This window comes from Stegodyphus dumicola, chromosome 3, assembly GCF_044657685.1.
Source record: "Stegodyphus dumicola isolate Sdum_Otavi_A_Nest chromosome 3, ASM4465768v1".
In the NCBI taxonomy this organism is placed as follows: Eukaryota; Metazoa; Arthropoda; class Arachnida; order Araneae; family Eresidae; genus Stegodyphus; species Stegodyphus dumicola.
Window position 1 is genome coordinate 67447309 of NC_140770.1, and position 20867 is coordinate 67468175.

Consider the following 20867-nt stretch of genomic DNA (forward strand, 5'->3'; position numbering starts at 1 on the left):
CTATTATCCCTCTTAATTTGTAAAAACAATTTAGAATGTATGTATTGTGCTGGGAGAAAATTAAATTTAATGGTTTCATCAGTTATAAAATTCAAAATTCCAATATTTACCAAAATGTCTGTATACCGCCGCCATATTTCTTAGGAATCTTAACATCAAATTCAATTTTCTGAATTTCGGTAGTTCGTTTTCTGCAATGCAAGATGTCCTGCGTATAATATCATTAAAATCAATTTCAAGAACATTGCAATTTACTCTTTGCATTTACTCATTATTCTAAATTATGCTTACTTGATCAGACGGAACATAATCCTCTTTACGAATGTAGTCAACTTTATTCAGGAAGCTAACAAAATAATAAATAATAATAATAAATAAATAAAGATTCAATAAAAAGTAATGCAATAGATGGTCTTATTGTAGTAATCATATTGTTTAATCGAGTTAAAAATAACATTGCATCTGAAAACATAAACTAATAAAATATTTGAGCCTATGAATATCTCAATAGTAAAAATTCAAATTTTCTTCGAGGGAATCGCATGCAAAAATATATTCCACTTATTATGATATTACAGTCATCAATTTTTTTGTTTTCATTGAAAAGAGCACTAACGTTTCTTGTCTAACAAGCCCCCACCAGTGGCCGAATGGCTAAGACTCTAAATACCGGTAGTTCGACCTCGTTTCAAACCTAGACGTGGGTATTGGTGTATTTAATTATGTGTATGTGTGTATGTGTGATTATGGCAAAGCCTCGAGGGCTATCTGCCTAAGGGGAAGGATGCCTTCGTGGAGGACTTTCTAAGGGAAACTGGCTCGTATACACGCTACACATGGGGGAAAACCACGAAAACGCCCATGCAGCCAGCCCGTTCGCGGGATTCGAACCTCCAAATCTAGACGAAAGGGCTAGCTACATAGTTAATTTACCTCATGTGTAACGTGAATACAAACTAGTTTCTGTAAAAATGTCTTCCACGAAGGCATCCCTCTGGTTAAGCAAATAGCCCTCGTGTACTTAGCTGCGTTTAAGTAAGCAAAAAACGCAGTCTAACATATTATTCTAAGTATTATTGTATTTATCCTCTGTTTCATTTGCTATGTCAGCTTATTAGAAGTGTGAATTTTATGACTAAATTTTCGTAAGTTTTAGAAAAACATATCATAGTATTTCTTTATTATAAAATAGGGTACCATGAGACCAGAATTAAATCCTCGTTGCAGAAACCGAACAGAATTAAATCCAAGTTGTAAGATGATTCGCTACCACATGTACAAACTTCTGTAAGTGATTGGACTGCTGAAAGATGAATTGGGATCACATAATAATGCATGATCTGAAACACAATCATCTCGCAGTAGAGGAAGTTGTTGGAGAAGCGATAAGCCGTCCATGACGAAAAATTGTCATCAGGCAGCAGCCCGCAGCAGTAGACGGATGGAAAGTTTCAGAAATGCGAAGTTAGCAAAATTGCATCTAGCATATGGACCAGTAACCGAATCCTCGTACTTTTGTATGGTTACATCAAAGTTAATGTGAAATGGGTTTCTTCAGGAGACGTAGCGTGCATTGGGGACGAATGGCGTGCACCTCCGAAACTGAAGAGATGCAGAAGACACTCCACGTGATAGTGCATTCTATACCAGTACACATCTAATTTCTGCTCGTTGAAGTTTTTTCTAAACTATTGTCTGGAATAGATGAGACTAGTTTTACCAGGGAAGGTTGTATATTGTACATAGCTCCCATGTAAGGGCGGTAATGAATCAAACCCCATACTAAAATAATATGCAGCAGAATACTGGTTTGGTATCAGTGGCTGGGCTACATCGCGTTGTGGAAGACCACTTAGTATGCCCATATCTCTTGCCTGTTCGTATGGACAGACTGTGTTATAAAATTATTTGGCATAAATTTTGCCTCAATTATTAAATGATCAGCAGATACAGCAGTCACTGCATTATAATATATGTTTTATTGCCTAACAAAACCACAGCCCATTTCAGCCGCGACAGTTTACAGCACTTAAATGTAACATTGGAACAAGAGTGGAGGTCCTATTCATTCATTCATATAAAAAATTGCAGAATAAACGATCTTCCAAACTATCCTCCCTCGATTTTTTTTTCTGGTGTCAAACAGAAGGTCTGGTGCACGGTACATCCGGTGGGCACTGAGGAAGATCTTGTCAGTCCAATCTGCATAAATACCTCGACCGTGCGAAGGACGCCTAAAATATTTCAAAACGTGCGGTTGATTCCATTCTGCGTAGATGTCAGGTTCGTGCTGTAGCTGATGGCCGAAACTTTGAACACCATCTGTGATGTATCTTGATTGTAGCTGTTGTTGGATTTTGATTTTATTTCCATTTCTCCTATTCATTATACTCTTCTACATGATGACAACGATTTCGAGCCTTTCTGAGCTCTAGTCGTCTCAGAAGTTTGTACACGCAGCAGAAAATTACCTTATATATTTTATTTAGATTATGCATGCATTTTTTGTATGTACACAATGAATTTTAATTGCATAATTATGGCAGAATTTTGTTAATATATGATTTTTTATAAGAATGTGAGTAAATGTAAATAAATATTTCCAACAGCAAAATTAAACTTTAAATTGCGTTTAAAGGAGATAAGTCTTTTATTTAAACATTTTGATTCAAGGTATTTGGAAAGTACAAAAAATATTAGAATTCGCGTTAACAATAATAACAAGATAAAATTTGGGCTTACACATATCTACGGCATCAAATTCAATACACATTATGTTAATCAAAATATCATGAAAAATTACAAAAAAACGTGACATCTCTTTAAACATTTATGAAAAATCGTTCATTACTACGTTTATCGGTGTTTCAAAATGTTTCCTCAAATTTAAAGATTACATTGAGTATGTGTAACAAACGCGTTTAAGAGGCCGTTTCTTCATGGATAGGCACAATAATTTTTTTAAATTAGTCTTTTATAAAAAGAGGATGAAAATTTATTAAACTTGAATTATTACATCAAGCAGAAGATGCATTTTACAAATTCAAAGGGAGGATGAAGTAGATTTCGATCCTAACGATAGCACTTGTGAAATGATTTCTAGCCAACAGATGGCAGCACTAGATAAAAAATTTAAGAAAAGAGTAAACTTGCCTGCAATGTGAATTATATGCATGAAATGTACAAATGATTTGGGAGATTATAAAGTTGCATTGACACATCTATAATGACATGACTCTGATAGCACAAACAAAGCAGTTTATTAAATTTGGAAGATGTAACAATGAATATCGGTCGTTGTTCCGCAAAAACAAATTTCGTCTTGCTAGTCGCAGTCGCGACAGGGATCGTCTTTCAAATGTTCCCAGTATTTTTTCAAACATCGTAAATGTACTCTGTCTCTTATAATGAAAAGACGCCCCCAAAAGGTCAAGTGAGGTAGCTGTCCACTTTATAAATCCGCTTTTACTTTCCTAGACATATACTGCAACACTTAACGAAAGTTATCATACTTTGTGAAAGCTTTGCAAAATCCTTAATATATGAAAATACATGAAAATTACAATATATTCACGATATTACAATACAGCACTCGGTATATTAAGTACACGAAAAAAACATCAACAAATAAATAATCAGTTAATATGAATTACGAGCAACAACAAGTTACAATTTTATATTTATGTGGGCTTTAAACAGGAAATTTAGGCATTTTGAGGACCCTTAACAGGTATGTCTTGAAACAACAATAAATCTAAAATAAAGGTGTTCTTCACCCTTTTAGTGTCAGACGAAAGTTATGTTAAAGCTAACTGAAAAGCTTTTTCATTTGGCAAATTATATTTCCTTGACACTCTCCATCTACAAAATGTATCACCTTCGATTAATTTCTTCTAAGTCTCTTCCTCCTAAAGTCAGAGTCGTAGCTAGGGTTTTCAGCGCCCAGGAACAACTGAAGATTTTGCGCCCCCTACTGCTTACCAAGGATGGAAACATTTTATTCTAAAATGTTGTAACATCAGTTTGGCGCCCCTTGGATTCTGCCCCCTTGCCCCCCTCTAGCTACGCCCCTGCCTAAAGTTAACCTTTAATCCTTTTCTTTTTATTTTGTTCAATAAAATTCCTTTACTATTGTCCAATTTGTTTTCATTTCCTATGTTTAAGTGAAGTACTTCAGATAAAAAAATGCAGAATGTTTTGTTTCTTAACGGAATGACGCTCGTGTCAACTTCTGTTGAAACGCATAAGGCTATTCTATAAAAACTTCGTCATTACTTTTTGACCATACTCTATTTTTTTCAGTCTCTAGAACATTTTACATAGTTAAGTTTCATTTAACATTTCACATTGCATAACTTTGCTGCCATTACTTAGCACAACATATCTGAACCTAAGTGACAGCTGATTGAGAAAATTAAGGATAAAAATCTCAAAATATAAAAATAAATAAAACTGATTAAGGAAAATATTTTTTTTTAATAAAAGTAACACTATTTAGAAGATATATGTTGATGATTTCCAGAAAATTTTAGACACCTTATCAAAATCCGGAAAAGGAATCCTTTTTTTTTTTTTTTTTTTTTTTTTTTTCAGGGAAGGAGCAATTTTCTGTACTCATACGGAGTTGTAAAAAGGGGCAAAATTCTTTGTGAAGAACTGCTGGCTTAAAAGAAGACTGATGCATACGATAGCGGGTATGTTTCATCTGACAAACAGATACTTTAACCACTTGCGCTAAAAAACGTGCCACGCACGTCGAGATGCTTTTGTCTCAAACCGCGAACGACGTGAACATCACGTCGATAGGCATTTATCGCAAAAATGAAAATAACGTGGTTCACACGTCGCCTAACAACGAGATTGTTTATTTGTCGAGTTACAGCTCTGGATTGCACTCGCAGACGCGGAGCGGCGTAGAGACACTTTACCGCTTGTTATATTTTAGCGCACGGCACCGCAACCGTGAAGTTTAGTCGTAGCGCAAGTGGTTAAAAGTCTGTACGAAACATTGTACCTATTTTTTCTGTTATGTTTAATGTAGCCACGTTCTTTATTATGCATATTACCATGTCGGAAAAAAAATAGGTATAATTTTTTAATGTCGGGTGCAAAAATATCTTACCGGATACAGTGGATAATGTGACTTCTGTCACAGATAATTTCAGGCACCCTGCTTAAATGCCATCCTTAGATGTTGGACGAATTGCTTTCAAAGTACCTGGGACAACGCTTATTAAAACTTTTGAAGCGAGGAGGCTACTCTGTAATCCAAGCGCGACATGTGAAAGTTAATTCAGTACACATCTTCAATAATTTTCCTACAAATTAAAAACTTTGATCTTTTGATTCTCTTTGCAGGAATCTCAGCAGCTCCGGTGACTGACGCTTGACCATTCGCTAACGAGTCATATTTTTCTCTTGACCTTGCGGGATCATAAAACTAAGTCACGTACCCTGAGTCAGGAACAAAGCTTGTGTGCAGAATTACAAGTGTCCGTGCAACAGTTCAACGAAGTCTACAGCATCACACGCTATCAGCACGGCTTTCATTGTTGAGGCTTCTGTTTACTCTGCAGCAGACACAGCTCATCTACACAGGTGAGGCGAATGATGACACCGGACACAAGAGTGGCATCACGACGTCTTTTCGGAATTTCAGTTCTTTACCTTTCGTTCGCATAGCCGGTAAAGTGAATAGTTGCCGTTACATTTCTGATATGTTAAGGTCTGTGGTTGTGCCCTATCTTCGCCACCTGCGTGAAGCTATCTTTCAAGAAGATACTGCACGACCGCATGTTGCTTGTGCTGTCCTGACCTTCCTTGATACAGAGAGTACGACTGTAGTTCTGGCAAGCACGTTCTTCAGATCTCTCCCCGATTGAGAACATGTGGTCAATCCCATGATAAGATGCTCGCCAATAATGCCGAGAAACTCGTATGCCACCACTCGTAAGCTTCTATGATTGATGAATGTTTGGATAGATTTAAAACTTTATGGAATGAAGTACCCGTATCTGTTATCCAAGTTGTGATCAACTGGATGCCCAGCCAGATTAAAGCTGTTGTAGCTGCCAGAAGTAGCAGCTCTGGTAACTGAATTCAACTTACTGTGTGCCCCAAACCACCTGCAAATTTAATCATATCTTCCTCCCAGTATACTTTAGATGTACAATAAATAAGATTCTGCTGTTTACTTCCCTTCGTGGTACAGCAATTTTAATTGCAAGCAGAAGTGCATCAGATTTTTACTTCCAAAATATTGGAATTCAGGAACTACTTGTTAAAAGGAAATACCTCTTATCGGGAGGATGATTGTATACATGTACGTGTTTATGTTTAGATATATATTATTGCATGTAATACTTTCGATCACGCACGCATCCCAATTTGAAGTCGATTTTTCTTAATAAAAAGAGGCGTTTTATAGTCCGAAAAATATCAAATGTTACACTGTTAATGTACCAAATGTTACGCCATTAATATTGTTATAATCTCTTTACTTGCGTTGAATTCTACAATAAGATCCAGTTTTTCTGAAATTTTCAAAAATTAATTCCTTATTAGTACATAACGGAAAAAAGTAAAAGAAATAATTACTATTTAGCTGAGTCGATAATCGGAAACTCATTCATTCTGTTAAATGCTCTTTGGACTCCTTCATCAGCCCATAGCTTCATGACGTGGTCGTAAAATTCCTGAAAATATAACTTGAATTGTAAAAATGTGCTTTTATAACCCAGTGTACCAAGAAAAAATATATTTTGGAAAACATTTGTTTGTAAATGATTAGCCTAAGTATCTACTTTGATTGCAATATAAATAAAAATGTAACTACAGCACAGTTAGAAAGATTTATACTGTTTAAGGGGGGGGAGAGAATTGGAAATTTGGCCTTTGCATGCTAGGATGTTGTCATTTACCTCTCTCTATTATCCGTTATCTGCCGTAATATGTAAACTTCAAATTATGTCATGAAGATTGCATGCAGATGGCGCTCATGATGATGTGTTAGTCAATTTTTACATTTAAAGAATTGTGCTATCCAGCAATTTGTCCCAGTTATAAAATCATATTAAATCTACTACCTTTCCTGGCTGCAAGCGTTAATTTGCTATCTACAAATTAAAACACCTCCAATTTCATTAGAGCTTTGTCTACCTAATCTATTACACATAAGCAACACACATTTTATATATATATATTGTATATATATGCAATAAGATGAAGCTTGCAGTCTCGGATGAATTTTAATATACCTTTTTATTTTCTTTTACAAACATTGTTAAGCCAACAGAAATAAAGTAGTACAGGAAGCGATTGTTCTCGAAAAGTTACGTCGATAGTGTGCAGAATTTTGAAATATGTTTTAAACAGCAAGCAACAAATCCAGTTAGCAAGATAAGCAAATACGGTATTTTCAAGATTATTATTCATTTCATTATTATTCAGAGGTAGGTGTATCATTATTCAAAACGAGTTTCAATTTCGATGCATTGATTGGATGATAATTAACACTGTAAAATTATTATTGGCTGAAGGTTTATGTAAGAGCTTTCATCATTATTGGTATATGAGTATCATATGACGAGTAATAATTTTGAAATGACACAATTTAGAGTGCTTTATAATAAGTAGTTACTATTTTTAGAACAGAAAAGAAAAATAGCCGCATTAAAAAGGTTTGAAGTGAAATGAAAAAGTTTTAAAGAAAGCTCTCTAGGTAATTGTATATACTACTAACGCTAATGCTCATAATATTTAGACCTTTCGCACAGCATGTTGCTCCTAACTCACTCTCGTATAACGTTTAATCTGTAACGTGCATATTTTCTTCCCTTTGTTTAAACCGTTATTTTGTAAATAGTACGTAAACAAATCTGTGAATTATTATTTCGATACTTTTATATATCCTGTAAAATGTTCCTATAATATCTAGCATAGTATGTGACTTTTATGAAATTGATATAAATAACCCTATATTTTTGAAGTGCAACATTTAAACTCAATAATATACTGTTCAGTTGTTGCAACACAGTATTCCAATGGTTTTTCTTTCAAGGGCCTTGTATACTCATTTAATGTCTTCCCGGGCTCGTGGCAAAGAGATACTATTTGTTTTTCCTCCAGAGGACACACAATAGCAGTTGAATAATTAATTTATATTATAATTAATAATATATATAATTAATATTTAACAAATTGAATTTTTAATTATATTCGTCGTATAATGCGCTTTCTTTTTTTTTACGAAGACACATGAAAGGTTTGTCTGCGAATTGCGATGCTCTTATCTTTTAAAGACATTTATTCTAAGAATATTTCTTAGGCTTTCGAACAATGGTATACTGAATTGATCACTGCCAAATGGAGAACAAATCGGTAAATTCCCAAAGGTTACGAATCGTTAAGCAATAAGGGGAACAATATGTGTGCGTGAACAATACTTGAGCGGGTAAATAATTCTGCAAGGAGGGTAGATTATATTCAATGCAGGTGTGCATAGGAATGCTATTCTCGAGAAAAGGAGAGCATAATTTGGGGTAAGAATGACCTTTCGACCAGAATGAATTCGCAGGATTAGGACTCAGATGTTTTCTCTTTTTTTTTAGTCATTTGAAGCCGTAATTTTGCAGTGAACATCGGAGACTTTAATAAATCGCTTTTGCTTTACTTAAAATACAGTCGACTTAAGTGTTCCTTTTAGTAGTAAGTATGGATCCTGCCAAACTAAACAAACACTGTGCTGTCTCAAATGCAAAGTCGTCTACGAAAGAAAACGGAAATCATGTTGCAGCAAGGATATTTGGTTAAAGCTCCATATGTGAGTGGAAGAAAAATGAAATCACAGTAATTAATATGCCAAAGAATAAATATGCTTTATATAAAAATGACTTATCCTAGAAGAATATTTTGCGAACTAGGTCCTAGAAAATCTCCAGAATAGATTAAATGTAACAGCTCACGTTTATTTGGCTTAAAGTGGGCAAAAGGGAATGAAAATGAAAACTTTAAAGAAACTTCATAAGGTACTCCCGCCTTCTTAGCATGACTTCGTGGTGCAGTGGTCATCATGCTGGATGCGTATTCGAGAGGTACGTGGTTCGACTCCCGGCGAGGGCATTGCTCGTTTTTCATGACTTCTGCTTCAAAATAATCCTAACGAATCTACAGAAACACCTGAACTAAAAAAGGTGGTGGATGATGCTTCTCCATCACCAGGATTTGGCGATTGTGTCCCCTAATCCCCAGTCGTTCATTAAAAGGGGGGTATATAAGGTATTTCTTACGCCTTCTTAGCATGCCTTCGTGGTGTAATGGCCAGCACACTCGGCGCGTATTCGAGAGGTCCGTGGTTCGAGTCCCAACGAGGGCATTGCTCATTTTCCATGACTCCTGCTTCAAAATAATCCTAATGCCTCCACAAAACTTTCGGTCAACTGTAGACTGTGAAACTCGGGTTTCAGTGGCAGCATACCTCACATGAGAGCTTTGAAGCTGTAACAGTCCTGCGTCTCCTTGTTGAAAGTGCCAAATAGTGATTCTCATTCACCTTTGTGGATCTTAGTTGGCCTCGTTCGGGTATTCTCGAAATGGATCCAATGCCCTGAAACCATTTCCATAAACTGCACACGACACTGGCCACACATTGCACACGACATTGAGTTCTCTAGCCACCTGCCCTTGATAACCTGCCACCAGATACCTTATAAAGCTAACCGAATTCTTTGGAGAAACAAGGCGAGTGTCGTGAAGGAGTACGAGCGCACAAATTGCCAAAAACCCTTCGTGCGTTAATATCCCTTCCACAATCACATCTCCGCAGACACAAACGCGTAGACTTAAGTGTTTGACTTTGAATATTTGCATAATTCTTTGGTGGCTTATGTAATATGTTAGGTTCAGTACTTTTCGTAAAAATAGTCATAATTTGCGAATTCTGTTAATTTCGCTCACGAGTGTACTGTCGCCGTGGGAGACATCAAGTTAGTCTAATCTGTAAACTGAAACACATTAATTTTAAGCTATTAGTAATTCTAGCCTTTTTATCAGCGAATAATTTTGTGATTAATGATATTATTACTTTTATTGAGTAGAACAGAGAGTTAGGTACCTCTCAGTTCTGCTTGACACTTTTAGATATTGTCGCTTTATTTGCAAAAATTGTTACTATTTAGAGCTACAGTAATGAATGAAGATTTTCTCATCACCTGAACTGTTTGTTCAACAGATCTTTACGAATGCAATAGTATTTAAATAGTTTCATTAGTAATATGCACCAATATTTATTCTATTGCAGAAGGAAGTTTTTTATTTTATTTTATTTCAATATTACTTAATTTAAAAATATTTTTGTTTCTCTGAAACAAAAAACAAAATATAACTTTTCCACCAAATTAAGGTATGAATATTTTTTGGGGGCTTTATAATCTTATTTTCTCTTTCCTTTCTGCATGCCTTCGTGTTATAATAGAAAGCACGCTCAACGCGTTTTTGGGAGATCCGGTGTTCAAATCCCGGCTAGAGCACTGCACATTTTTCACTTCTCCAGCATCAATAATTCTAATGACTATACAGTGGCGCCCGAAATAGGTGGTGACCGATAATTCGTCAACACCAGGATTTGACAATTGGGTCTTCTTATCCTAGATGCCCTTTGAAAGGGGGAGTATATAAGGTATTTTTTCCTACCTTTTCCGCATATCTTCGTGGTGTACGCTCATGGTGTACAATGTGGAAGCACACTTGAGGAATATTCGGGAGGTCCGGAGTTCGAACCTCGCCCAGGGCATTGTACATTTTTCACTTCTTCAACATCAAACTCCTAATGATTACGCAGCTTAAACACGTAACGTATTTCTATACCTGCTGTAATAATACAATGGAACCTATTTTTGCTTACGTAGACTTATACTAAAATTAAACATGCCGTTAATGTTTATCTCTGTAAAATAAATTGCATAGCATATTCGTACTGATACTAAGGCATTGTTTTTACCTGATGCAAAATAATAAAATTGCTAACAGCGCATATTATGGTTTTAATAAAAAAAAGGTTATTTAAATTAAATAAGAATAAAAAAAATGCGTGAATTAATTTACATGCAATAATGCTTCGATTAATTTCAGTACCAAATGTCTAGAGACCAGATCAATAGACTACTGTAGTATAATATTCTCTTGCCGCTATGAGCGGCTATTGTTATTGGATTCTATTGTTATCCTGTTTCACTAATATCTTCACTGTAATATTCCATTTCAGCCTTTCCACCTTCAGGCTTTCTGGAGGATTGCTACAAAAACTGTGATGTGTAAAGCATTTTCCTCTCTTCTGTAGATATTCAAGGTGAGATAAAAAAAAAAAAATGCCATTTCAGCTTTTCTCTCTATTCCTGCTCCCTTGATTATGATTGGTAGAGAGATTTTTGGAAAAGGTAGCTTTTCAAAGTAGTTAGTAGTTTTTCAAAAAAAGTTAGTTTTTCAAAGAAAGAGGCTAAAAGAAGTGATAAGACGTATTTTACCATATATTGTTACTTTATTCTGCATCAGGTAAAAACAATGCCTTAGTATCAGTACGAATATGATAATATCAGTACGAAGTGTTTTTCGTATTCATTCTATTCGATGCCCATGCCACGGACATTAATGTTGTATCTAAATAATATCCGAACCAACAGCTTTATGTTCGAAAGTCTAAAGTGGGACATAAGCAATCTACTGAGAAAATCTAAAACCGAATGCTTTCCTGTATATTTTCTCTTCAAAGATAAAATTCAAAATCTTGTTTATTATTCGTTGATGTACTAAAGAAAGAATTTTTTTAAATCTGTATTCTGGCCAGATGGAACATTTATATGCCATAGCCTTCAAAAATATTGTGTTCGAAACGAGTTAAGCATTTTAGAATGTATCTGAATCACATTCTGCTGACAACACACAGAAAAATGGTAAAATATTAACAGTAATAATAATAATAATAGAAAATTAATCTAAGTTAACTCCTCATACCTGTGGAAAGTGATAATCGTCAATGAGACTAATAGCATTCACGTATTGCAAACTCGCCATATTCTTTTCATTATCGAGATATTCTGGAGGCTTCAAATTCATCATATTGCCAGTCAGTTCCTGAATAAATGAAAGAATATCCACATGATTAGTAGATAATATTATTCATATATGACAACCCAAGTTAAAATTCTAATTATAATAGCTTTTTAAGTCCTTTATTTAATTTGCATATTTCTTTTTTCCATTTTCTAAAAATATTAAATTCTAAAAATAATTGCTAATAAATAAATGACGACTTAAAATAAAAAATAAAATCTTTTAGTCAAAAATAATCAAACGAAATCTAAAATTAGGCAAATTAAGCAAACTTATTTTGGTGTAGATTTTGAATATATTGATTTCGAGAACGATCAGACACAGGTCTTTCTTCAGGAGTATATAAATTTTTGAAAAATGACAGGAGCAACGATCGCTTCTATGCCGAAGCATGGAGCGGAGCAAAGTGAACACGAATGTAGTGCCATTTATCGGGCAAAATAAATAGATCAGTCAAGAGGTATTGATACAGCCGCTATTGAAAAATAGACTTAACCCCCTTCTCAGTCTGATATTAGTATAATATCACCTCTACTCAGGGTCCAATTTGTATTACTAACATATACAGTTCGCCATCTCTCTTTAAGAAATTTCCCATAGTTTGAATGAACTCAGATATACTTGAACACACCTGATTCGCTGAAACGATCGCGGGAGGCTTTAAAAATTGCTTTAACTTTTACTGAAAGCTTATATTATATTATTAACTAAATGTTACAGCGTGAGATAAGTGTAATAACTTTATTAAAGATTATGTGTTAAGAGCATGAAATGTAGTCTGACGATTCCTGCAGTGCTATAGGATGGGAGCCAGCCCACGCGGCACCCCTTGGGAGCAACATTTTTCAAATGAAATATAATTGTATAAGTGTTAGTAATATGGAACGTTGCAGCAGAAAGAAGGTTTGTAATCTATTGTAGCATAGCAAAGCTTACAATAGTTATTTGCTTGCTTAAGCAGGGAGGATGCTTTCATTGAGAATTTAAGCTCTCCGCAAAAGGTTTAGAAACAGAACTTTCTCATATTCATGTTACAAAAAGTACACTAGCTCATATTCGCATCAAACATTCATGAAGACAATGCTAGATATAGGTCGACCGTCTCAACCGCAACCCTGGGTGGTATTTTGCCAAAACACATAGATTCATCCAAAAGGGGGTTATTACTTGCTGCGATGTGAAAGGCCACATGAAAGTCTTCTCTCTCCGGAAAGAGAGAACGGAAGGAAAGAAAGTCTCCCATCCTTCCACTCTATTTTGAGAATAATTCGGTCAGAATGGCGCATGCGTATTTGCGCCCATGGTCGTGGATGAGGTGGTCGAACTAAACCAATGTTACACGTAGCGCAAACCACGAAAAACAACTTGCCCGGCTTTGACTCAGCCACTCGATCATTGGTGAGGTTAAAAATCAAGAAATGCTGAGCAGTCTTAAGAAACTGAATTAAGGAATTTTATATTGCCAGAATATCCAAAGAAATTACAGTGAGATTTTAACAGTTCTATGTTTTGCTATGCCTTCATAACTTCGTCGAAACTTTGAATGAAAACTAAGAATGCCAATTATGAATAAATGAGGATAATTCCTCATTGAGAGAGAAATACTTCAAAGTTCTACATACGATACTGCTTGAAAAGACGCAACAGAAAGAACGCAATTATTGCCAGAACTATTGCCTAACTATTGCCAGAACGCAATTCCAAATAGTATAATAATGCTGTGAATTTTTCTCCCAATTGCTGTATGTATATATGCTCCTATAACTTTTTATACTTGCTGTGAGGGGAATTTCCCTACGTTTAAATTAATTAAGAAGAAGATCTGATTTAAAAATCATATTTTACACCTTAGCAATTTAAATATTTAATGTAATATTTACAAAACAGCAATTGGAGTAATCAAACTTTTAGTAATAACCGACGATTTTCTTGACAGAAAAACACGCAAAATAACACTTTAGAATGTTGGAATTAATATTTGTTTAAAGAATAAATCTAGAATCTAAATCTAGATCTATTCATTTAGTTCAGTGTCTGCCATGTGGTACTTGACAATTTTTTGGTGTGCATTGTAAGCTGCAAAACCTCTGGCTACGCCACTGGATTCATGTGATGATAATTGAATGTCTCATCGCCCATCACAGGAGTTAGCAACCTTTTCAGGTGTACGGAACCAAAACGCCTTCCTCAGGCATAACCGAAATTTTAGGAATTATTATTACAGCAGTTTCACATGTCAGGCGAAAATGAATAAAATCAAAAACTAATGACAAAGCTTTTATGCAGAATCTTTCTATTCTTCTATTCTTGAGGAATTTTTATCAGCCCATAAATATAATTGGCTTTAGCTGTCATATACAGCCACTCGGTTTAAAGATTCATTTTTGATATCAGAGAAAATATAAATAGTTGTTTTAGTTTCTTTTCTCCCTGGAATTGATAAAATATTTGAATTTTGTTCTGAATTTCTTTTACCTACATAATTTTTTTTCCAAATTTTTCCAAAATAATTTAAATTTCCAGTTTTTCAAGAGTTTCACTTGGGATAATATGTAAAATAACAAACAAAAGAATAATATAATAAATATATTCATAATTTAAGTACATTTGGATAATAAAGCAACCTTCAGCTTCCGTTCAAAATTTGTGGGCCTTTTTTCGTACGGATTCGGATTACTCTAAATAGTACTTGAAATTATGTGTAAAAGAAATGGATTACTCTAAATTGTCTTGAAAGACAGACAGATGACTTACCATCTCGTCCTGAACTCTAAGTAAAAGAACTCCGACTCAAAAGAATGGTAAAAATAAACTTTTTTTTTTTTATTTAATCATTAGCTTAAAGGTTACACAACGTGTGTAATAACAGAAAATAAATTGCTACAATTTGCGAAAAACAGAGCAAATATTAAATTAAAATTTAAATATTAAATTACAAGGCAAAATGGCCTATAGATTTTGTCCAAAACCCTCAGAAACACCCGGCAATTACTACTAGCAAGCTAAGTCTGATTCAAATAGAACTCAGTTGCTCGGAGAAATAGCAGCGAGATGGTTGACAGCAGTTGTTAAAAGGTGTCCCCTGCATTTGGAACATTTTCAAGCCTATAACTACCTGCGGGTTTTTATATGAATCTCTGGAGATATTCCCCGAAAGAAATAGTGGAAAATATTAAATAATGCCCAAAGCGCCGCACTAATTGAGTGCAAAATTATGTTGTCGAGCTGGTGACACGGTGAAGAATAGAAAGAAATGATAGAATTTTTTCCGTTAGATTTAGAGAACGATAGCTCGAATTGGTAAGTATTGACCTTATACCTTATCAAGGAGACAGAGAATTCTTTCACTCTCGATGCTATGTTTTGATTTCCTACCAAGCAGGTTGTATGCAGAACAACATGTAAGCGGAGTTAGCTTTAATGAGCATATTCAACGTGTTTCATGAAGATCAATTTGCTATCCGAAACGGCTCCTAATTATTTTGTTGAAGGGACAGTTGGAAGTTGAGTACTACTGACGAAAATATGATTTAATAGCCTAGCATTCTTGTTATGACTTCTGAAGATAATAATACTGCCTTTCATTCGGTTGATACTGATACTCTACCCTGCGCACCGGTGATACATATAGTTAATCCTAAGTTGGGATTATCCATTGCATAATTTGGTTTATATGAAGCACTTAAAATTGCTGTATCGTCAGCATATTTAGCATACAAAATGATATAGCAGCTCATTGATAAACAAATTAAACAAAATTGGGCTTAGATCAGAACCTTGAGTAACTCCGGCTGAAATTCGTTTTCTAGCTGAGAGTGGGTCGCCAGTGCGAATTTGAAACGTTCTATGTATTAAATATGAACAGATTATTTTAGCAAGCTTGGGAGGGAAACGAATGTTATGACTTTCAAAATTAACCCTTGATGCAGACGCAGTCAAATGCTTTTTCGAAATCCACATAACATGCCGCTACTGACATCTTTTTAATGAAGGCATCCGCAGTTTTATCGTCCATAATAAACAAACGATGTACTGTGCTATGGCCTTTGCAAGACCCAAATTGGGTTCTGTCAAAGATATTATATGCCTCAGTTGCTCTATGAACCTTCTTCCTTAAGCTCAAGAAATCTGTGCGTGCACAGCTGATCTTTCACATTGCTTCAAAATGTGATTCTCGGCCTGTATCTAAAGTCTTATTAATATTAAAAGTGTTTTGAAATCTTATTCAAAACATTCCATACATGTTTTAATACAAAGAGAAATAGTGCAATTGCTATACTACACCAGTATATCGTCGAATTTATTCTATGTTACTTGACATTGAATCATTTACTATTAAACTCAAAGAACGTAATAAGACATAAAAAACAAGTGAATTTAAATTCATAACATGTGCTTGCACTTTCTTAGCTTTGCAATGCATAAAAGCGTCGTCGTTATACCTTTCGTACCCTTAAATTTTGCCACAATCAAAATTTAAGTCAGTGTAAATAGAATACTTCACATATGTAATATGTGCAGTACGTACGGGTAATTTAAATTTTTGACTTTTGCTGCCTGTCTGAGCTTATCATCTCCAGGGAATATCTAAGTTGCCAGTACTTTACAAGGGTCCGCTGTACCAACATTTTTAAAGGTGAAAAAACTTCTGAAACAGTCTTTCTTAATATCACTTTTTCACATTACTATGTGTTACTTCTTTCTATATTAAATAAAATTAAATGCATCTTATCCTTAGTAATTGGATGTAAAGAAACTTTAGGCTGTGTCTTGCATGAAAAAATTTTTCGTATACAATGGAGTGGATTACGGAAAAGAAAATGAAGGCCATCTGCCAAAGGGAATGGAAGCCTACATGGAGGACTTTTAAGAGATATTGGTTCATATTTAGGTTGCACATGAGGGAAACCACGAAAAATGCCCTGCCTCTAACCTGTTCGCCGGGATTTTCATATATGGCGAATTACCAATGTTCACTGATCTTACCGCTCCGCCCCTTGCTGGGCCATTTGGCACACAGTGTTTGGTACGTATACCAATAATTTTCACCTTTAGCCTAATATATTTATAATTTTCTACCTTGTATGTAAATATACTGGAGTAGAAAATACACACAGATTAAAAAAAATTTTTTTTGAAGCTTCTACACCCGGTTTCATGAGCTCTATTTGGTTCCTGGCCAAGTTTTATATTATTAGACCAAAGGAGCGTTAGCTCAGAAGGGCTATTAATTTCGTTTTGGCATTTTTCGTCGATTCACTGTAAATGTCCGTATCACTTTTCAAATTGTTGCCACCAAATATTATCGCCCTGTGGTATATTTAAAAAAATTAAATAATGAAGAATCTGCATAAATGTGTCTGGTGTTGTTATAAAACAACGGTACCTAGAGCCATCAAATTTTGAATAACGTAATCCTCTTCCGAATATGGGCATCTGGAAGGCCAAATTTGGAATTTTGAACCTGTTTTATTATCGATTTCATATTTTGTAATACTTTAACGAATTTTTGATTAAGAAACTCAAAGTTTTCAAAGCGAGCAACGGCAACAATGTAGGGTGGAAAAAACATTTTTACCTCCAGCGCGTGAGAGTGTATATCGGAAATTCTAAAGATATGCTCATTTTGAAATAGTTTTGCGAGATTGCTCTTGAATTGAACTTTATAGCTTAAGTGCGAAGAACATGATATTTAACAAATAAAGGTAACACAGAAAACGTTAAAAAAACGCCCCTTTGAGCGTAATGTAAAATCTGAAAGCTTTCAGATTTTTTAAAACATTTTATTCATTATACTGTATTTGTATTATCGATCTGAAGACTCGCATGTAACTATTGAGCTCCAGAAAGGAAAAATATCCCTGGCACACGATCCTTGCCCTATAGTAACGCCCTCATTTATCCCTGCAACAGCCGACGGTGCTCGAAAATTAGTTTGTAGCAGAGTGAATCGAAAAATCTGAATTCCAGGTATTACAAAGCTAGTCGTCACATGGAACCGACTCCGTTGCCTCAGAAAAGCCCCAGTGTGAATGGCCCTTAAGTGATCTTTAAGCGGCAGATCTCTGAAGTCAGACACTTTTTGAATATGGCTGAACATTTTCTTTTTTAGTGAAACAGGTCTCATAACAGAGGAAGCGGAACCTTGATCTACGTCAAATCCAGTACTTCACTAAATCCTGCACTAAATTTTCACTTCATTAGCTCCCCAATCTCAGCACTAGAGAAGATTCGGCAATATCTATAGAAAATGGACAGATGCAGAGTGTGATTTTTTATTGCAGCCTACAGTCTTTTCAATAAAAGAACCAGTACCCAAGATCTGGATATTCTCATCAATTCAAATGTACCTGTCAGACGACTTAAATGATAAACCATTAGTATGAGTAGCAGAAGAGGAAATCTAAAGGTGGCACCCTTGATAACTATTAATAAACTATAATAACTTGATAACTACTAATAAATAATTATTAACAAACAACGGTCTGTCAGTAACAGGATAAGACTCCCCAAACTACTAGGACTCGTACATTTTCAATCATAATCAGTTATAGTAGACACAATTGTTCTAAATAATCTTCATCAAGAACTTCAGCCTAAGATTAAAAATGAACTCTTGCCGGACCATCATCCTGCATTTTTGGCTCTCTATAATTTTACGACTATAAGGATAATACGATCACTAGAACCAACTGGGACAAATTAAGTGATCTCTTTAAAAGTAACATTACTGCTCGATTCAGACTCACCACAGTCCAGTTTATGCAGCAATCAGAGGCTTTACAAATTCAGTGATTAAACGCATTTGTAATACTACCACATCATTGAAAACTTTACTCCTGATTCTGTTCTGTAATTAATGAAGCGTAAAAATAGAATCTGTAAATGCTAGATTGCCAGTAGATTGCCTGAACATTAAAGATTATAAAGCTCTCTGTAAAGGCATATTAAAGAACAGTGCCACAAGCATAGACGAAATGCATGCAACGATTTAGGCAGTTCACTAGCGACAAAAAGACAACAGCATCTGGAAATTATCCAAAGGGTTAAAAAATATGTGTATGTGTGATTATGGCAAAGCCTCGAGGGCTATCTGCCTAAAGGGAGGGATGCCTTCGTGGAGGACTGTCTAAGGGTAACTGGTTCGTATACACGTTACACATGGGGAAAACCACGAAAACGCCCATGCAGCCAGCCCGTTCGCGGGATTCGAACCTCGGACCGAACTACCAGTGTTCAGCGACTTTACCGCTCAGCCGCTGGTGGGCCGAGGTTAAAAAATAAAAGAAGGCACATCGGACCTTGTATGGGTGTCACTGGCATGAACTATTCCCCAAACGACATAAAAAATCCCATTGTCGTTAATTCAGAACTGCGGTTTTCTCCAGTGTTTAAAAATATGAAGAGTGATTTTGCGAAAGAAACTGATGGAATTACCTCAGATTATCTGGCACATCTTCTAACTAGTCAGCTGCATTTCACAATGTCTAATGAAATTATGTGCTGAGCAAGACGAATCTCAATTAAGGAAGAAACTCGTTGCTAGTCAATCATTCTAAACTGCTAACATACAAAGCTATCATCATCTTTCGTATCTATCTTTTTGTATGCTGCTCCAGCTTGGAGTATTTTGCAGTACTCCGAAACAACTTAAAAGAAACTTACAACTTACAACTTCAGTCTTTTCCTAATAAATGCCTAAGAATCATAGTAAATGCGCCATGGTTCATTGAATTCAGCATTCTATACGGAGACCTGGGAGTAGAAGCAATTTCATCTACGGACAGGAGAGTGAAAAAAAAAAAAAAACTTTTATTGGAATTACAAGTTTTTAACGTGCCCACCTTCACAGATGATAACGCATTGCATGCGGGAGATTGTAGACAACAATGACGATCTAATATCGCAGGAGGAATCTTTATAATTCCAAATTGTATGTCATCTTTCAATTTTGACAAATCTCATAGATCTGATGTGTACACCTTAGATTTCAGATAACGTCAGAACCAGAAATCCATCCACGTGAGGTGATGTATTTCAGTATGTCTGTATGTATGATGGATTTCAGAGTATGTCATAAACATTAACTCCGGTATCAGAACACCCGTGTTCATTAACATGGCGATCCCTTGAGAGAGCAACAGCTATGTAAAAAGCATATAACCAGTTGGGGAATTGAGTATTCTTACAAAAATAGGCTTAAAGAATATAAAAAGAATGAAATTTCACTGAACAGCTGCAAAATATCTATTTAAGAAAAAAAATTACGTATTGAATATAAAATAACTGTAATTCATAAAAAGTGCTAAGTTATTTTTTAAAAGTTCAGTTTTCTTAATTTTCCTGTTAAGTGCATCTAAAGAAGATGTTAGATCTAGCATCAAAAATTCTGAATTGGCAACACCGCTTTCAAAGATACGGGAGCTATATAGCGTAGCACTTACCATCTGTGTTAATTAGATGGCGAAATGAGTCAGTGTCTTACGGCAATGGCAACATGAGTGCTTGAGTAAAATCGGAATCCCAGCCGAAGGACACAGAAACCCCAAATAACACTAACTTTAGTACATTCTTGCATAATTGAATTGCGATAGTAACAGAAAAATCTGTTGTTATTGCAACATTTTAGTTAGTTGTTAATATTAAGCGTTTGTACAAGATATTGAACGTACATTTCTCTGTATTTTGGAAGAGCAGAATACTCGGGAAAAAACGTGAACAGTGGAGAAATAATACCCTCATGTCAAGACGTGATTCTTTCA

The 20867-nt window shown here is 35.2% G+C and overlaps 1 protein-coding gene across 1 annotated transcript in view; it reads right to left on the reverse strand.

The window, feature by feature from the left end:
* LOC118184836 (guanine nucleotide-binding protein G(s) subunit alpha-like) overlaps window positions 1-20867 on the reverse strand; it is an 85576-nt gene that overhangs the window by 22292 nt on the left and 42417 nt on the right. Inside the window, exons 5-8 of the mRNA XM_035354567.2 lie at window positions 12007-12126; window positions 6598-6695; window positions 292-346; window positions 111-208 (exon numbers count right to left, since the gene is read on the reverse strand). Of these exons, the coding sequence (XP_035210458.1) occupies window positions 111-208; window positions 292-346; window positions 6598-6695; window positions 12007-12126 (371 nt within the window). The remainder of the gene's footprint in view (window positions 1-110; window positions 209-291; window positions 347-6597; window positions 6696-12006; window positions 12127-20867) is intronic.